This window comes from Coenobita brevimanus, chromosome 1 (assembly GCF_032717465.1).
Source record: "Coenobita brevimanus isolate Jiangsu-jjx chromosome 1, ASM3271746v2, whole genome shotgun sequence".
NCBI lineage: Eukaryota > Metazoa > Arthropoda > Malacostraca > Decapoda > Coenobitidae > Coenobita > Coenobita brevimanus.
The window spans coordinates 69,878,953-69,898,790 of record NC_136954.1 but is presented as its reverse complement, the minus strand read 5'-3'; the positions used below and the strand labels follow the sequence as shown (position 1 = coordinate 69,898,790).

The window sequence follows — 19,838 nt, the reverse complement described above, 5'->3', positions numbered from 1 at the left end:
TATTTACAGTCAAGAATCACAAGTACTTCAGTCCACAGTGGCTGCATTTTTGTCCCTTCTAATTTGGAAGGCTTACGGCGCCACTGGGCAAGGGGATCAACCTCACTTTCCCTGAGCACCAGAATGTGAGCAACACGAGTAAACCCTAACCATCTCTCAGATGAAAACCCTTACAGGTTCCTTCCGGTTGGAACCTTAATCATCAGACACAGAATATGTGGGGAAATTAAAAGCAAACGAGCATCAGTTAAACCAAAACAGCTGAACATGAATAAATGGATGACCTTTCCTTTCCTCTTTCATCTTCCTATATCCCATCCCGGTGACAACAGTAAATCAATGAAAGCTTAATTAATTTTCTCCTTCTCTATGTATTTATTCTGTTATCCTGCGCCCACCATTTACCTTCCGTTACTGTTATTTCATCGACGACAGCAAATCAATACACGAGTTCATAAGTGGGTTCATGAGTGGTTAAATAATTTTCCCGCTTTAATTCCTGTTATTCTGCGTTATCCTGTCACCCTCGTTTATTTCCCTTTTCTCGTTAGTTTTCCTTATCCCGCGTCCCTCATTATCTTCCTATTTCTTATTCCGCTGACAAGAGTGAATAAATGAGTTATTAAAAGCTTATTAAATTCTCTCCATTTCGAAGCTGTAATTCTGTATTATCCTATGCCCCTCATTTATCTCCCTATTTCTTATTCTGCAGACAAGGGTAAATAATGAAAGCTTAATCAATTCTCTCCCTTTTGACGTTGTTGTTCTGTGTTATCCTGTGAAGTTTAACTAATTCCCTCTTTTTTAACGTTATCCTGTGTTATCCTACGCCCCTCGTTATCTTCCTATACCGTATTGTACTGCTAACACCTCCACTCACCGCTGCCTCACGTTCACATGATAAGCGGGAAAAATGTTGCTTCAAGGTCAGGGATGCAACACGATATTACGCCCTAGCTACGAGGTGGCACAGGTGGCCTCGCGTGACACCTATTCCTTGCCGAATTATACTTCACATTACACTCAATATCCTCTCTCTCTCTCTCTCTCTCTCTCTTACTGTTTTGATATCGACATAGCTGCATCAATGCCACTGAAGAGAATAATGAGGCGTAACATACAGACTAAATCACTAGGAAAGTGGTGTAACGAAGGTCTTTTCCTATCCCTGGACACTGCTGCCAGACGTATAATTAGGGGAAGAAATGTTTGTCCTTCAGGCACTCCCAGCCCCAAGTGAAGGTCAGTGGCAGAATGCAATATGGGCGGCATCTTAACACCTCTTACCAAACGATTTATTATGCCTGTTACACACTGATCTTCCTTATGTTATTTATACCCTTTGAACGTCGACATAGGTTGCATCAACAGTAAAGATGAGGCTACTCAGGTGTGCAGTATGGCAATAAGTCGCTACTGACAGGTGTTGCGTAACCCCCACTACAAACTTGTGCTATTTCGCTCACGACACTCCCATGCACCTCTGCCAGACGTTTCAGTGACGAGCGGGAAAAATATTGTGTATCCATCCGGCGGGCAATCCTAAAAACCCCACACTGAAGGTCAAATGATGAAACACATTACTCATACCGCGGTTAATCATACATGCATCTATATTTGTTCCATGGGGGTGTGTGGGAAGATCCTCCACCTCTTGCTGTTGTATGTACTCGTGTATGTCAATGCAGAGTTAGATATATGAAAACAAAGTGAGGATATGTTATGCAAAACATTCTTTTAGTGCTGTAAGAACTAGACATAAATGGGGTTCTCTCCTTTGTATAGACCTAGTGAAATATCTACTTATTAACTACAAAAAGTATACAGACAGACTGATGTATCTATTAATATAGCATACATACATCACATTCAACTCTTGTTCAATGTATACAGCACCCCTATTTATTTAGTTATATAATCATCTATTTTTTTACTTCCATTCACTGCTCGGGGTACCGGTATTATCATGTTCTGAGTAATCGCTTCAGGATCCTCAAGCATCTCCGGAATCGTGTAATTTCCTGTACGCAGCGTTAATACCCTTTTTCCACGTGAGTATACCATTCCAGTAGACTCGTTTTTCGTTCACCTAACACTTCACCTGCTCCTTACATCTTATACCTCAGGTACGAAGCATGGCGAAGGTAGTAGTTTTGAAGTACTTAACTGGGCTGTGTTAACGGATCTTTATTACACTGTTTGCTGAGATAAGAGGATAAGTATTATGCTATGACTAACGTGCGAGCTTATTCCTGGGGCACCGTCATCATGAGGTGCTGAGTCACATAAATCGCACCATATTTTACCAAGGTGACAATTCACTCATAGCAAAATACCAAGTAACAGTCCCTAAAACTAACATAATCGTACCACTCGCTACACAAATACCCGAACGTGGAAGTGTTTTTATTGATATATGACGTAAACTACACGAGTGAACATGCAAGCCCTTTCTCCAGCCCGCATAAAATAGAGGCCGCTCCGTCAACCTGGGCAGTCGTCAGTTGGTTGCTGGTGAGGGTATACGCAGCTGCTTCTCTCTCCGTCATGGCTTCTACAATCGCCAAGAACTTTTACGAACTGAGTGCCAGGGCTCTCTCAGGTAAGTTTATAATAACAATAGTGCAAGTTTCATTTCGGTTTAGTAATATTTGGATTCACTGCAACTATGCGCGATACAAGTGTCACTTACGTAATAGGATATACGGGCGGGATGGTTTGATGTGGAAAAGAAAAAAAAGATTAACGTTACGTAAAACAGACCCGAATATTCTGGAGGAGCATAGATGAGAGAATTACCCGACTTTATTTCACTTATAAGTATTTTGTTCGCGAGTTCCAGCTCCCTATCCTACCCATATTGATTCTCTTAACCATTATCGAAGGCAGTTAAGTTTTTCTTCGCCCATGTCATTATGTATCGATCACTAAAGTTTTAATAGCACTCTTACACGATTTTTCAGCTTTTTTGTCTCCTGCTGTAATCGGACTTCGTTATTTATGACTATAGCGTGCATAATTTGTAGTTTAATGATGAAAAACTCTGATTTTGGTTGCATATAATAACTCTCTCTCTCTCTCTCTCTCTCTCTCTCTCTACCTATTTTATTGTAGCTACCAGACTGCTTAATTATCTTCTTACGTTCCTACTGCATACTTACCTGCGTACCGGTATCTCTGTATTCTCACCCACCCCTTCTCCAACTAAGATACCTACTTCCTTGCATCCTCCCTTTCTTATCTCTCAACCAGGATCCTTCCCTCCGTTCCTCCCAGCTTCTCAACCCTCCTACCCACCTCTCTACCTGGCTGTCACCTTCCCTACCTGTTTACATACCTCTCAACCCTACTCTCCCCTACCCACCAGCCATCCTGCCTACCTGCCTGCCCAGCCCTACACCTACCTACCAACCCCCACACACCTACCTACGTACCTCCTACCTACCAACCCCCCACACACCTACGTACACACCTCTATACCTATCAACCAGCCAACCCCCTCACACTTACCTACCCCCACACACCTGTGTAGCCTACCTACCCATCAAATATCCAACCAAACCCCTCACACTTGGCTGCCTGCCTACCCACGAACCAACTAACTTTCCCCATTGTCCATTGCACTTCAAAGCACTAGTATTCGAGAGATTAAAAGAAGACAGGATTTCCATGACAGGAGGCGGGTCGCGAAAATACATAAATAAAATGTTCGTTCCCAGGTATATTCATTGCAAAATATTAATCCTTCCACGGACGGGACGGTCCTATAGTTTTGTTCCAGAAGTCAATGTAGGGAAGGTCTGTATAGCTGGCCTGTTTCATCTGATGGAACTGGGCTACTCACAACTTGAAAAGGGTGTTACGGAAAGGATGCGGAGTCTTTCTGAGTCACTGAATTACGTGAAATAAGCTGAAAAAAAAAAAAACGCAGTTTTGTCTTATTCTGCCTCTGAGTTACGTGAAATCAGCTGCTAAATTCGAAAAAAAAAAAATGCAGGGCCATAGTAGTCTTATTCTGGCACTTGACTACATGAAATAAGCTGCTTAAAGGACGAAATTCTCAACCAAGTTAAACTGAACAGACTATAGGTACCAGGTAACACGTCGTGGTATTGCATGCGTTAAGATACTCTGTGCTGGTCTGTTCCGCTTCTTATACTGGCACCCTTGACCTTGAGCCACACTTGTTGCAAGATAACCCTGCAGTCTAGCTTACCAACACATGCAATACGACAAAAATAAATAAAAAGTCTTGTATAGAAGAAAATCACTGGCCAGTTGGAATTATATTTACAGATGTATATGTGCATGCATGTGTGTAATGAATGGTACAGACAGGGATCGCCTAACTTATAACCATGCATATGATTCATCCACATTGCACGATTGAAATTTTTCGGGGAGAAATCGTAGGTAAAAAGATAACCATTGATTGGGCAGAGACACAAACCAAGCCTCTCTCATTTCTGGAATATTAAGGTACCTAGCAGAGGAAACCGAGTAGAAATGACCAGAACTCATATCCCTGACTACAAAAACATACCCATATACTCGCACATTATTTGTTAAAACCGACACTGGTATTTACGAATTTGGGCGAAATCTCAACTAAACTCAGTAAAATCGTGATAACTGCATAAATACAGAAGGAATGACGCTGTTGTACTGAAGAGGTTAAACAAGTCAAGTAATCATTGTTAAGGATGCATTGGTAAGATAAGCTGATAAAGTAAGTTGTGGAACCATTGTGTTATCTCTTTATCCCCACTCTGTATCCAAGCACTGTGAATAAGGTTTGATATGGAAGAGGATGAACCAGCATTTTCTGGCTGCCAGAGGACGTGGAGGGAGAGGGAGGAGAAGACCGAGGATGCGATGGAGGATCCGTGGAGAGGTATATGAGAGAGGGGTGTGTGAGCTGGGGAAATGGCTGCCTGGTAGCGTAGGACAGGGTGACATGGAGGTGATTCGTCTGTGACCACCCTTTCCGGGATTAAGGCAGAGAGAGAGAGAGGAGGGGGGGTTACGGTGCATCTCGAGAGGTACCGTGTGGTGCTGAGTGGTTATATAATACAGAAATACCGCCTGCCTGAAATGCTTATCGGGCAGAGTGGCGATAACGTGTACCCCTTCAGTCTGATAACGTTTTGAATTTCGTGTTATTGTTATCTCTCGATTTTATTAAGCTCAGGAGATATTTTCGTACTGGAGGTGTTAAAATATTGCCTTCAGTAGCTTATTCAACGATGGGGCTTTCCTACGCTGAATAAAATTGTCTTTTAGCAGCAAAAATTATTTCGGAAAGACATATACATCTTTCACCGCAACTTGGTCCAGATTTTTTTTCCTTTTGCAGCCTATTTCACGTAGCTCAGTGGCGGTGAAACACTGCCAGGCTAGTCTACATCCTTTCCATTGCACTTTTTCATGACAGGCACCATATTTTAGTGGTATCTCTTGACAGCTTAGCAGTGAATATGGAGAGATGGCAGTTTCAGGCAGTGTTAATGGCGTATAAACCCATTCAATCAGGTGACCCTCCCCTTTTTTATTTCAACTTCTCTCCTTCAGACAAGGTGATAAACCTCAGATCCAGCCTTCACTGACCCTTTACCTCCTAAAAATCTCCTCTAAGCTAAATACAATCGTCTGCATGTTGGAAGCGATAGTGTTATCTCCTTTAGCAGGTATTTTCCTTGCTGGATAAACTATTGTTGGTACTTCAGGATAATGGATAGCTTGTAGCCTCTCCACCACGTGAGGCCTCCCCTTTGAGGTGTGGCTGTAATCGAGTGCCTTACTATCAGTCTGGTGATAGTGCTAATGAGGTTATCGTCTCTGCCATTTCCTGAATCACTCACCCCTCCACCCCATCCCTTCCCAGCTCGACCTAAGTCACCGTAAGAGGATTTCCTGGTCGTAACCCTCCGTGGTGGAGAGAAAGGACGGCACATGCCTCCTCCTCCTCCTCCTCCTCCTCTTCTTCTTACCTAATGTACGTTATCTATCCACTTATCTATCCTAGCTAAAGCCAGACGCATCATCTTGGAGGTGGTGATCAGACAGCTTGTCTCTGTCACCCTTCCCTCTGCCATCAGACTGCCCTCCCCACAGCTGACTCCACCCTTCAATCATACTTTTCCAGCCCATCCCTCAACATCATCCTCAGCCCCCCTCTTCTCCTTCTCTCACATACACTCACCGTGTCAGTTTCAGTTCCTATATTCTCTCTCTCTCTCTCTCTCTCTCTCTCTCTCTCTCTCATTCCTCATTCTCTCCAGATGTCTAGAACATCTCTGGTTACTTCCCCGTGCACATTCCAACACACCCACGTCAACCCCACATTCCTTCACACCCTCATTCTGTCGTTACTTCCACTTAATATGGAACTTATTGAAATATAAACTCGTTACCGGTATTTGTGGGGGTAATCCCGGCACAATTTTTCCCTAAGTATCCTTTAACGCCGCTGTCTTGTATGAGTTCCTCCATGCTGATAGTATGTTAGTATAGTGGACAATATTTATTCGTATTGGTGGACTTAATTTCATATGACATATAGACCACCCAATTAAAATCAATATATTCAGAAGCCAGTGAAGAATTTTTGATGGGCTGCCTTCCTAGTGTGGTCGCTTAGAGTTGTGGAACAGGTTTTTGCGTAATCTGTTACTGATCCACCTGTACCTCTTGTATTCCGAGCACTTTTGTAACCACAGCCCTTATTTCTGATATCTCTTCTTTAATTCTGAGACCCATTCCTGATATCTGAAACCCTGATATAAAAAACCTAATATCTGAAACCCATCCCTAATATCTGAAACCCAGCCCTGATATATAAAGAAAACAGCCCTGATATAAAAAGACCAGCCCAAATATCTGAAACCCAGCCCATATTTCTGAAACCCCTTTGAAGCTAGACCCTAATTCTGAAACCTTGCCCCTAATTCTGAAACCCAGGCCTTATTTCTGAAACTTATCTCGCGGAAACGTACACCTGATGCAGAACTGAACACATGAAACTAGTCAGGTAATTCAGACAAACAGGAAGTACAGGTGATAAAAATTTGTTAGACGCGCAATTATAGGTGGCGTTACATAAGGGGTAATTCATTCCCTCTCTCTCTCTCTCTCTCTCTCTGCAGAACATAATTATTACGAAACGGAACCAGGGGACAATAACTGTTAAGAAAAGTCTGAGAATAACTGCATTTTGACCACTGAGATAAATGCTAGAGCAACACCTTATTCTCTTTGACTTGGCCAACATTTCCATCTCACCATTCTAGATGCTGAATTGTTAAAAGCGATAAATATCAGAATATGGTGCTAGTCACGAAGTAGTGCTATGAACTGGATGTAGAGCCGTAGTAGCTATTATTTTTATACTGACACTGGGCTACGTGAAATAGGAGTGGAGGTTAGCACGAACATGGACCGGTATTAATCATGTCAGTTATTTTTGGCTGGACTATTAATATGAAACACCTGAACAAAATGAGTCACTGTTATCACCACTGAAAGTATCAGGTGTGTGTGTGTGTGTGTGTGTGTTCGTAGGCAGTGGAGGCGTACCCGTGTCTGTGCAAGTGATCAACAGTGACTATGTGCTTATCCATCCACATACCGCAGAACAGAATGGGAAAAGAAAGACCAGAGTCACAGTTGTCAACAAGCAAAGACTCACCCAATCTATACATGCCAAGTCAGCACAGCAAACATACCACTAAGAACAATCAACATAGCAGCACATATTTTTTAATGGTTCGAGAATCTAGCAACTCCACAAGAGTCTGGTGTGATTTAGCTACTTTTATAGCAAGTCACCTGGGATCAAAATATTTCTGACAACAACAGCACAAGGACCAAAATTGGCACAGACTTGGTTAACCTCTCGTAGGGAAACTGGTTCACTCAGCAGCTGAACAGAGTGGTCGGGCTGGTACAGTTCAATTCAAGATGGCAGATGAAGCCAGGCAAGCTGACAGCGAATGTCTACAATGTTACTGATGAACTGAGTGTGTTATAGGTGTGGTTCGTGATCATGATGTCCCGATCTTCGAACATTTTTTTAAATCCTCAGGCGAAGTTATGGGATTTAGCAAGCAAAAGGCTACAATAGAAAAAAAAAAATAGAGAGAGACCTGCATTGAATGGGTTAGGCAGATTATTATTATTATTATTATTTTTTTTATTGACAGGTGGAAATTTGTTATGTTGGCAAGTACAATCCTGAGTTACCGATAACAGGAATAAACCGTAGCAAGACGTCGCCACACTGAATGTCTGCCGAATGGTTGTTAATGTGGGTTTTCTCCTGCAGGCGAGATTGTTGGTTTCAGCAAGTACATGGGCAAGGTGGTGGTGATAGAGAACACAGCGTCACTATGAGGCACGACAACCCAGGACTTCCAGCAGATGAACCAGCTCAAGGAAGCCTTTGGTGATCGTCTGGAGGTCCTGGCCTTTCCCTGCAACCAATTTGGCCATCAGGTAAATACATGCTACCTTTATAAACAACGCCCACAGGACTAGATGATGATGATGATTTTATGCAAGGAAGAAGGAACCAAAGGCTAGATGTCTGCAAGAGTGTTCCCCCAAAGAAAAAATAAAATATAACAAAGCCAAATTCAACATCCGTTCATGTCGTGTTCATAAGGGTAAAGTTTATGTCAACCTCTTGTGACCGATGACTTATATTTCAGCCACCTGTGGACGACGAAATTCAGCTTAGGCGAGACTTTCAAACTGGAGAGGTTATATAAAGACTTCATTACTTAATTAGCTTTGGAGAGACTTGGAACTAGAGGAGCTAGATAATTGCCTTCATTAACTCAGACTCATTAACCCTTCGTCCCCTGCCGTTCTACAGGATCAGATAACCAGTTCACTATCTTAACCATTCGCCCACTGATAGGGCTCACGTATGACAGGAGAAGGTGAGGGTGACCGAGAACGTAAAGGAGAGATAATGGGATGATACTCCTGTGGTTAGGGGAGCTTACTAACACCTCTTCCTTACCGGTTCATTTCCAATTCTGTTCCATTACTTTATTCTTATGTTATTCATGCAATCTGTGCCGATATTAAAAAGATATAAGAAGCAAAAAAGGAGGATATTAATGTTTGGAAAATAAATCGCCAAGGAAGAGGTGCTAGGGAGCCTCCTTGCCCAACGAGAATACGGGTCAAGATGCCAGTGAGTGTATGTAAGGGAGGGTGGTGGGTGGTGGAAGGAACGACCGTCACTGGGTAGGGACTTATTTCCCTATTTTATTTCAAGGACTCGTGTTTTTGTATTCCCTATTATATTTCAAGGACGTGTTTTTGTATTCCCTATTTTATTGCAAGGACGTGTTTTTGTATTCCCTATTTTATTTTAAGGACCCGTGTTTTTGTATTCCCTATTTTATTTCAAGGACTCGCGTTTTTGTATTCCCTATTTTATTTCAAGGACTCGTGTTTTTGTATTCCCTGTTTTATTTTAAGGACTCGTGTTTTTGTATTCCCTGTTTTATTGCAAGGACTCGTGTTTTTGTATTCCCTATTTTATTTCAAGGACTCTTGTTTTTGTATTCCCTATTTTATTTCAAGGACTCTTGTTTTTGTATTCCCTATTTTATTGCAAGGACTCGTGTTTTTGTATGCTGATTTCCTTATCCCCGCCGTCACCTTTCGTCCTGCGCCGAGTCTGTTTTAATTAGGAAGAGTAGTGGGGAGAAGACCACTCAGCTGGAAATAACGCTAAAAAGATATTGCGAGGGTCGTATTTCAAATTGCCACGGAGATTTCGTAACCCCTGCTCCAAAGCGATTTAGTCTGCGTATTACTCCGCACCATCCTCTTTTATTATATTGATTCGAACATTCTAATTTGCTTGTTAAGATTTCATAATCCCTGCGTCTTAGCGATTTAGTCTGCGTCATACACCTCGCCTCTTCTGTTTTACTGATGCACACTGTATTAATATTAAAACTACCCAAGTACCGTATAGCAGAGAGTGTCAAGGGTATGATTGACAAAATAAATCGCTAAGGAAAAGACGCTACGAGGCCTCCCGTGTCATCTACAATACGCCCCTTAATCCAGCCTAGTGTGGTTTAATCAGGGAGAGTGGAGGAGAGGGCATCACGTGGTAGCTAATTACTCAAGTTTATTGCTTCTTGCCTTACTATGTTCGATTAAAGGACCCTGGGATGGTTTGGCCGTGTGCGGGGAATGGAAGATGAGAGACTGACTAGGAGAGTGTATGAGACAAGTGGAGAGAAAGGGGAGGATGATAAGGAGAACGAGGATGAAGTGGAGAGGAAGAGGGTAAGGAGAGATCAAGGATGTGATGAAGTGAGGATGAGAGGGGGAGAGGGGGGCCGAGGATTAGCTGGAGGGGGAGGATGAGTAAACTGAGTAAAGTCGAGGATGAGGTAGAGGGGGTTAGAGGGAGATCGAGGATGAGGGGGAGGGGGAGACAGAACGAGTTGGAGGGGAGGACCGAGAATGAGGTAGAGGGGAGAGGGGGAAGGTATGACGGAGAAGGAGGTAGAGGGGAAAAGGGAGCAAGAGAAACCGAGGGTTAGGTGCACGGGGAGAGTGGGAATGGGAGGCAGATGATGATGATGGAGGGGGGAAAGGGAGGGGGAACCAGATAATGAAGGGTAGGGGAAGACACGTGTTTGTGATACGATGTCAGTCATGAGGCAGTGCTGTGGGGAGAACGCAGAACTAATGAACGAAATTTGGGCCAAGTTAAGGTGAAAGAAGTCCAGTGAGATCCAGAATTTGGTATATCAGCGTCGTAGATACACGTGTCAGTGATATATCCGGTATGCTTGAGGCGTGGTGTATCGGCGGATGTCACTGTACGTTTCTGAAGTGTGTGGTGTGGCTCCTGACATCCTGGGCTGGCCGGCATGGGAAACGGATATTGTACATAATCACAAGTTATTTATGTCGAATTTTCAAGTATGTTTTCGCTACCTCGATTTGTTCGTTCCCTAGAGTTGAAATATATATACATACATACATACATATATCTATCTATCTATATCTGTCTATATATATATAATTATACAAGTTTTAAAAAGTATATTCGTTGCACAGTTTTTATAAAGTACACTTCATTACATAGTTTAAAAAAAAGTTGTTACATAGCTGAAAAATGCTACATTCGTTACACAGGTTTTAAAAAGTACACTCGTTACTTTGTGTGTGTGTGTGTGTGTGTGTGTGTGTGTGTGAGAGAGAGAGAGAGAGAGAGAGAGAGTCGTACTGTACCCCCTCTCCTTGTGTACTAGTATGTATGTAATGTCCCTTCCCTGAACCCCACCAGGAGAACAACACGGAGGGCGAGCTGCTGAACACCCTCAGGCATGTTCGTCCAGGCAATGATTTCGAGCCAATGATGGAACTGTTTGGCAAGGTGGAGGTTAATGGCGAAGGCGCTCACCCCGTCTTTAAGGTAAACAACGAATTTCTTTTTTTGATATTAGTGTTATATGTATTTCAGTAAATTTCCGTGAGTTTGTAAAGCTGTTTCACATACTCTCAAGTCTGATATCCGTATTGTTATGAGTCTTTTGAAATCTAATACTGTGGTTAGTAACTTCTCGACCAGTCTGTAAATGTGTCTGTCTGGCCGTCTGTCTATCTCTGCCAGTCTGTTTAATTTGTTACAGTCAATCCATTATTCCATCCAGTTAACTGTATCTATTTACCTACCTCTCTTTATCTGTCTGTCAATCTACGTATCTATCAATCTCTCCGCAGTACCTGAAGGCGATGCTGCCGACGCCCTCAGACGACGCCCTAAGCTTCATGGGCGATCCCAAGTGCATCATCTGGAGTCCCGTCACTCGCGCTGACATCGCCTGGAATTTTGAAAAGTTCATTATTGACAAGGATGGAAACCCCTTCAGGAGGTGGGGGGCTTTTTTTTTGGGGGGGGGGGTTAGAGGGGGGGACAGGAAGGTTGATGATGCTGATTTTTTTAATGGACTGTATAAGACTGGGACTCTCTCTGGGACGATAATGGTGATGATGATGATGTGGAGGTTAGTGGTAATGCATTTTAGAGGTGGGGTTGGGGAACGAGAGCAAGGGAAAGGTTGATTATGATGATGATGATGTGGAAGTTTGTGGTAATGCCTTTCTGTTGAGGTGGAGTGTGCGATATTGAGCTGGGATAATTGGGCAGGGAGTATTGATTACCTGTGGGGATTGGGTTAGTATTGGTGGTGGTGGTGTTTTTTGTTGTTGAGGTGGAGACTAATTGCAGAGGAGAATGGAGAGTTTTTGCATGGGCGGGGAGGCAATGCGTGCAGAAGGGTGGATGAAATGCTGTAACAGTGGTGGTTGGTGGTGTATAGTATGGAGAGGGAGACAGTTGTAGCTAAGTTTTGTAGTTTTATAGTATGTAGAGGGTTTGTGGAAAGACATTGTGGACAACATTGACAGTATTGAGAGTAGACTGTAAGAATCTTTACAAACATGAATGTGTTGAACTGAATTGTTTCGATGATTGGTTTTGATGCAAGTTTGACAGTTTTTTTTTAAGGGGTATCACGTCATGTTTAAAATGTCCTGTCATATGCTGTCTCATGCTCACATTCTCTTGTTTTTGCCCTGATGATTATATATGCTTCCACATTCACACAGACACCCACTCCAGCACAGTGCACTTCATCGCCCAGTAATCCAAATAGCAACAGTATATCCGTGTGTGACGCCCTGAGAAGTGTCAGGTCATTTTTCCAATGATGGAGTAGTGATATTCAGCCATATAAATGAGTCGAGCATCAAAACTTGTAAAACATGGCTTCAGCTAGACGGGAGTTATGTCAGGCGTGAAAGTTGGGCAGTACATTCATACATACATAGGCTACGCACATTCATAGCCTACATATTCGTAACAGTTCATTTACAAGACATTTTGCGTTATTTTTTCAGGTACAGCAAGAGATTCCCAACCAAGAATCTAGCAGAGGATATCCAGAGCTTGCTAGAGAATTGAGTGACCTAATATCCCAGTGACCCCCCCTCTGACCCGAGTGAGCAGCAGCAGCAGCCCAGGGGCCAGTGTCAGCTACCCTGGGGCCTGGAATGAAGGGGGATCCGTAAACATACCCTGTGGGGCCCCCCAGATGTGTTGATAAAGGCACCCGGTGTGGCTGTACATCGTTCCCTGCCTCCTGATCTGTTCACTGGTTGATGGGAGTGTACTGCAGCTGAGGTTACATTTATATTACTTTTGCTGTGGATTTCTGTACAATAGTGGTTAACGTACTTCAACTGTGATTACATAAACAGTCTTTCTTTTCCTTAATGTTCTGCAGAAAAATAAAACATTTTTCATTGACTGATGTTAGTTTATTTCAATTGATGTTACATAAACATTACTTTTGGTATAGATTTATGCACAAAAATAAAACTCCTGTCCCTGATCTGTTCCGTGGTTAACGCACTTCAGCAAAAGTTACGTATATATTTACTTATTATATTGTACAAAAATAAAGCGCCTGTCTAATTTGTTCATTGGTTAATGCCAGTGTGGTTAGACTGAGTTTACACGCACATTACAGTATATATTTCTTTTGTTATAACTTTCTGTACAAAAATAAAACTTTGATTTTGAATGCTGGATTTCGCTGGCGACAAACGTTACCTTTATGTCCCTCAGTGTTAGATGTTTATGGTTAGAAGGGAATCGTTAGGGATAAAAAGAAAGGTTTATCTGGCCAATATAGATAACTAAACTTTTTTTCTATCATTCATCTGGCCAATTCAAAAATCGAAATTAATTTTGGGGATGTTTATATGGCCAGTTCACATAACAAACTGAGTTATGTAGAACTTACGTGTCGAAGGTTAAGTCAAGGGTCTTGATAAGGAAGGAATGACAGCAGGAGCAAGTGAAGTCTGTGATATAAATGTATTCCGTTTGTCATCACCTGACTGAATTGAATCACTCTCACAAATTCAAGGTTACATTAAATGTTCCGAGCCTTATGGGGTAGGAATGGGCTGCCATGGTTATCAGTCAAATCCACCCTCCAGTCTGACTTCGCTTCACCATAAACTGAGCTGAAAGGGTTAAGGATCTAAGTCAGGTTAAACATCGGTCAGACTTTTAAGTTGATTTGAAGATTTTTCCTCGGGGATTTATGTTGCACATTACACCTCAGCCCTCTGTCTACAGCCAGACGCCTTAATCCCTCAGGGGTGGCTACAAACATGTCCACCAACGTCCTCTGACTGCCTTCCTTCAAGCTTGCATCCCCCTCTCTCATATAATTATCATCTATCCTTTCTATCCCTCCATCTCATCCTTGGTCTCCCCCTTCCCCCCCAACATACCCACATACACCCTCCCAGCTTTTGAGTGAGGCGTTATGCTACTTATGCAAAATAATTGCAACGAAAGAGGTGCCACCTGTACGAAACTTACGCGAACCCAAGGACTAAAGGCTAAGTTTGACTCTCTCTTGCAGTCCACCATCGTTTCAGGGGACACGGATGGACATAAGGGACATTTATACAACCTGCCCTGTTAAATCTGTGCCATCATGAAGGCTCCAGTACCAGCAAAGAACTAAGTTAACCCTTTCTTGACACCCAAGTTCAGTTTTCTATGAGAGCGAGAAAATGGGAGTCAGGTAGGCACTCCCCCGGGGCACATTATATTTAGCTCCGTGCCTGCTTCACACCCCACTGTCTTATGCCCCTTGTATATCACCTCCCACCTCTATCAAGGGACCCGTCATGACGATTTCACTCTAGTTGCTCGTATCTCGGTGTGTGGCGACCTACTTTCCGGTATATGTGCTGAGGATTCAATGCCCTGGGACACCTGCATTTTCCTAGTTCGGTAATAGTACTTCTCCATCCTCGGACAGTACTATCCTAACAGGGGTTTTTATGAAGCAGGAGCCTAAAATACTGTACAAGAGATAGTCCCAAGCTCGACATTTACCACAAGTATGAAATTATGTACAAAAGCCGTGATATTTAGTATGATAACTTAGGTGGAGATGACATATTTTTTCTCTTCCGTCTCACCTTGGCAAGAGGCTTATTCTCAGTGTGAACCATGTCGGTGCCAGTGATAGTGTGATGTTCCTCTCGCTGTCTGGGATATTACAACCCTCTGTCTGGGAGTAGCTACTGATCCACGACGAAGACCAGCACATCTAGGTAAGTACGGTGATCTTTTGTCCGTGTGGCTGGAGGGTGTGGGAGGGGCCAGGGGAGGTCGGTGGGTAGGTTTTTATTTTGGTGGAAAGGTAGGTTGAGAGGAGGCTGGGCATGTTGGGAATCAAGGTTAAGCAAGGGTTGGGATCGTATTGAGCACTTTTTCCACCTAGCCACTATTCCACATGGAGGAAGAGGTATTTTGGTGGCAAGGTAGGTAGGTAAGAGGCTAAGCATGTTGGGCATCAAGATTAAGCAAGAGATGGGGACGAACAGAGCTCTTTCTTCCACCTATATATCCACTATTAGTCTAACAATATACGTTGGGAGTGGGTGGGTGGGGAGACGTATATTTTGGTGTCAAGACTGGTAGAATTAAGGCTAAGCATGTTGGGCATCAAGGTGAAACTGGGGATGGGGGCGTACTGAGAGAGAAATAAGTATCTTCCAAAACTCTGACGAAGATATGGAGGAAAAAACTAAACCATCTGAAACACGCATTAGTAGAGATGGGACATTCACTGTATTTCGCCAGTCGTAAATTTTCATCAGACCGGACTGGGGAGATAACTGTTTCAACCGTTTCTTCCCATTACACAAGGAATTTTAATCACTAATACGTCTAAATCTTACGTCAGCGTCATTATCGTCTAAAAAATCTGCATGCCTACTGGAAATAAGGTTAAACTCGGGATGAGAACATTTTTTTACCTAAATCTTCCGCATTATAGCAATAACACAAAGATACGATATAGCCCTATATTTTTTTTCTCCCCCTCCATTATACCCAAACATATGAAACAGAAATACGACAAAGTAGTACAATATTTTCCCCGTCCAAATATTCCTTTCACACCGAAAGTACACACTAAAACAGTGCAATATCCCACCTAGAGTAATTTTCGCATCTAAACATTCCGTGAGAGAGAGAGAGAGAGAGAGTCAAACATAATGAACTCCATCAATTCCATCGTAAACCACAATCTGCCCAAGTCTACCCTGCTCGCCAACGCAAAAATAGCGGGCGTATGAATGGGCTTCGAAGGTGTTCGTATTATTTCGTGCGAGCGAACGCTATGGATAAAAATATTTTCTAAATTGGCACCCGTCTCAAATGTCGGTTATATTTGGCAGTTACGTATATTTTGAGATGCGGGGATAACGCTTCTGTAAATTAATGATCATGAGTGTCGTCATTATCATCATTATTATCATTAACATCATCGTCAGCAGCAGCAGCAGCATCCTCATTTATCATCATCATCATCATCATCATCGTCGTCCTCCTCCTCCCCCTCCTCCTCCTCCTCCTTATCATCATCATCATCACTGTCATATCACCCAGACCTCTTTGCCACATACGGATGGAGTAATACAGGGTCCAGAACGCGAGGAAAAACACTACAGAGAGAGAACTAACCAAAAACATGGCCTGTAAAATGGGCCACACATTTATTCACTCATCACTCCAGCTCCCGGAATCATCACACAACTCACAGGCATATACAGATAATACAGTACAGAATAAGATTTTTATTTACAGTATAAGCTTCAAATCTGAGAGCTTTACGTATATACTAAGATGCATGGACAGAGGACCGTTATCTAAGTGACACTGCGGCCTTCGTTGCACCCTTTTCTCTGCGATTTTGTCTGCATATTACACACCTTTTTATCCTCTCGTAAGTTACAGAAGCAAACTGTACTCTCTTCACTTTACCTAAGCGTTTAATTGCCCTCTCTCTACTTTGAATGCTGAGCTGTAAGGAGAGATTAACGCTTGAATATGGTGCAAGTCACGAAGAAGTGCTAGGGAAAGGATGTCGAGGCCCTAGTAATGTCTTATCATGCCACTGAGCTCCGGGAAATGAGCTGCAAAAGGACGAGAATAAAAGAACATCAAGGTGTAATATACAAAATAAGTCGCTCAGATAACGGGCGCTACGAATTCTACCCCAACTAAAATACGTATCATAGTTTCGTGCCAGTACATAACAATGGTAAATAAATAACAGAAGTGATAAATAATAAACAGATAACACTGATGAATAACTAAGGGAAGAGACTTAGATCAGAGCGTAGGCACCATATTTGCATGCAGCGTTACAAGTCGTTTATATATGCAGTAGCCTATATATGCAAATTGCGTGCTTCTGTGTTAGGATGCAGGAGTGGGATGGTGTGTGCAAGGCGTGTTTGTTGATGACCAGCTGTGTACGGTTCTGAGATGGTGAATGAAGGCTTGTGTGCTGATTCTGACTGATAAATACTAACGCAAAGGAGACAATATTAATGGAGTTCATCTACCTATCTACCATGAGTGTGTGTGTGTGTGTGTGTGTGTGTGTGTGTGTTTGGCCCCGTGCCCGCGCTACCTCTTCTTCCTCTTACACTTCACTCCACTCGCTTCCCTTCTCTCTTCTTCTCCACTTTACCCCACTTCTGTCCCCAGCTCGTCTCTCTTCTTCTCTGGACTCCACTTTCACCTCTGTTTTTTCCTCTCCTCTCCTCTTTACTCCACTCTCGTCTCCTTGCTCCTCACTTCACTCTCCTCTCTTTTCTCTATTCATTATTTTCCCTCCCTTCTCCTCTTCCTCCACCCTTCACTTCACTCCTATTATTCCCTCTCTTCTCCTCTCGTCTTCTCTTCCCTCTTTCCCTTACTTACTCTTCCCCCTTTATTAATCTCCATCATCACTCTTCTCTCTTCGAATTTCCTAACAGATTGAATTTATACAACTTTCCATCTTCCTTCACGTTTATTTCTTATTCTTTCAGTCCGTCTTTCCTTCTACTTTTTTTCTGAGAGAGAGAGAGAGAGAGAGAAAGAGAGAGTAATGGCTCCCCTTGTTTTTTCCCAGTATTTCATGGTTCTGCATCCCAGCCCACATACTTGTAGTTTTTATAGGCCGGGATGGGACGGGATGGAGAGAGGTGGACTGTGGTGTGGTGTGGTGTGGTGTGGTGTGGTGTGGTGCGGTGCGGTGCGGTGCGGTGCGGTGCGGTGTGCTGTGGGGTGGGGTAGGGCAGGGCAGGTGCAGTGGAGTGGATTATGGTGGGGCAGGTGTTGGGATGGTGCGGTGCGATGTGGAGTGGGGTAGGGTGGGGTTGGCCAGGTTTTGACTGGTGCGGTGCTTTGTGGGCTGGGGTGAGGTAGGGTGGGGTATGGTGTGGTAGGGAAGGTGGAGTTGAGTGGGGTGAGAAGGGGTGAGACAGGCGAAGTGGGAACGAGTGGGGTGGGGGTGGGTGGAGCGGCTCTGTGTGGCGTGGAGTGGAGTAGGGAAGGGGGTGAGAAGCGGTGGGGTGGAGTGGGGTAGGGAAGGGGCGAGAAGGGGTGGGGTGGAATGGGGAGGGGGTAGGGCAGTGTGGTATGCGAGAGCTGACCACTGGTAGTCTAGCCCCGGGGGTGTAGTCTAGTATACCTAAAGAAACGACCCAACTCAACCTAACCTAACCTCACACACTCTCAATCTTGCCTTCACTATATTCCTTAACCTAACCTAACCCCAAACATTTTAACTCCTGCCTTCTTTAAACTCATTCACTTTTGTCTTCTTCGTCTATAAATTTAACCCAACCCAACCTACGCTTCCTTAAAATGATTCATTTTTGTCGTTTTCAGCTCTCATACAAACACCACAGTCTAACCTAACTTCGTTCCTGCCTTCATTAACAGTCACTCCTGTCATTCCCATCGCCCAGGCTAACCAAACCCCACTCCTTCAATGTAAATAAAATCAGTTTGCGAAATGCTTGGTATGCGTGCGGACAAAAAGTTTATGCAACTAATTTCTCTCTACGGATACTTCGCCGAAATTTGCCATCGCTCGACCTCGAATGTTCAGCTGTAAGAAGAGATTAACACTAGACTATGGTGCTAGTCACGAGGAAGTACTACAGAAAGGTTGTAAGAGCCATAATATTGTCTGATTCTGACACTGGACTTCGTAAATATAAATAATGTGTATGAAAAGAATATACATCTCCGCCAAGTAAATACTCTTATGCAACAAATCAGACGAACACAGCAAATACCCGCCGCTTGCACAACACATTCGCACTTTCACCACTTCATCCAGGCACACCATTGAGTCCGCTCTCGTTATGCATCTTTAACTTCTTCATTTCGATGGCTTCTTCTTCATGTTTCATTCACTCTTTCAGTACGGCGACGTCTTTTCCAGTTTACGCTTGGTGCGGTGCAAATATTATTCAACTTTAATAATGGAACACCTTGCCCTAAGTTGAATAAAATCGTCTGGAGGTAGCAAGAATACACACACACACACACACACACACACACACACACACACACACACACACACACACACACACACACACACACGAGGTCACCGGACTGAACAGCCTCACTTATGGAACCCTAGATGTCCTTTTCATTTGACACTTCACATCTCCAGACGATTTTATCCTGCTCATGATCACTTTCAAATCTCAGTTTTTCTACAAGACGCATTTTCCAACCTAAAAAACCGTCTGAACTAAAATAAACTTTGAAACAGTCTAAACTAACAATAAACCAGAAACACATCAACTAAGTGGAGAGGATATTTCACTTTTAAATTATAAGAATAATGATCATGAAGGCTTCTGTTCTTTTTGATACTGCTTTCACGTGAAGGAAATAAGACAAA

The 19,838-nt window shown here is 43.2% G+C and overlaps 1 protein-coding gene across 1 annotated transcript; it reads left to right on the top strand.

The window, feature by feature from the left end:
* The first annotated feature begins 2,509 nt into the window (after positions 1 to 2,509).
* LOC145409972 (glutathione peroxidase 2-like) lies at positions 2,510 to 13,614 on the top strand. The gene is made up of 5 exons (XM_080280227.1): positions 2,510 to 2,602; positions 8,324 to 8,493; positions 11,330 to 11,458; positions 11,767 to 11,918; positions 12,946 to 13,614. Exons 1-5 carry the CDS (start codon positions 2,548 to 2,550, stop codon positions 13,007 to 13,009), a joined length of 570 nt encoding a protein of 189 aa, XP_080136353.1. The 5' UTR covers positions 2,510 to 2,547; the 3' UTR covers positions 13,010 to 13,614.
* The last annotated feature ends 6,224 nt before the right edge of the window (positions 13,615 to 19,838 follow it).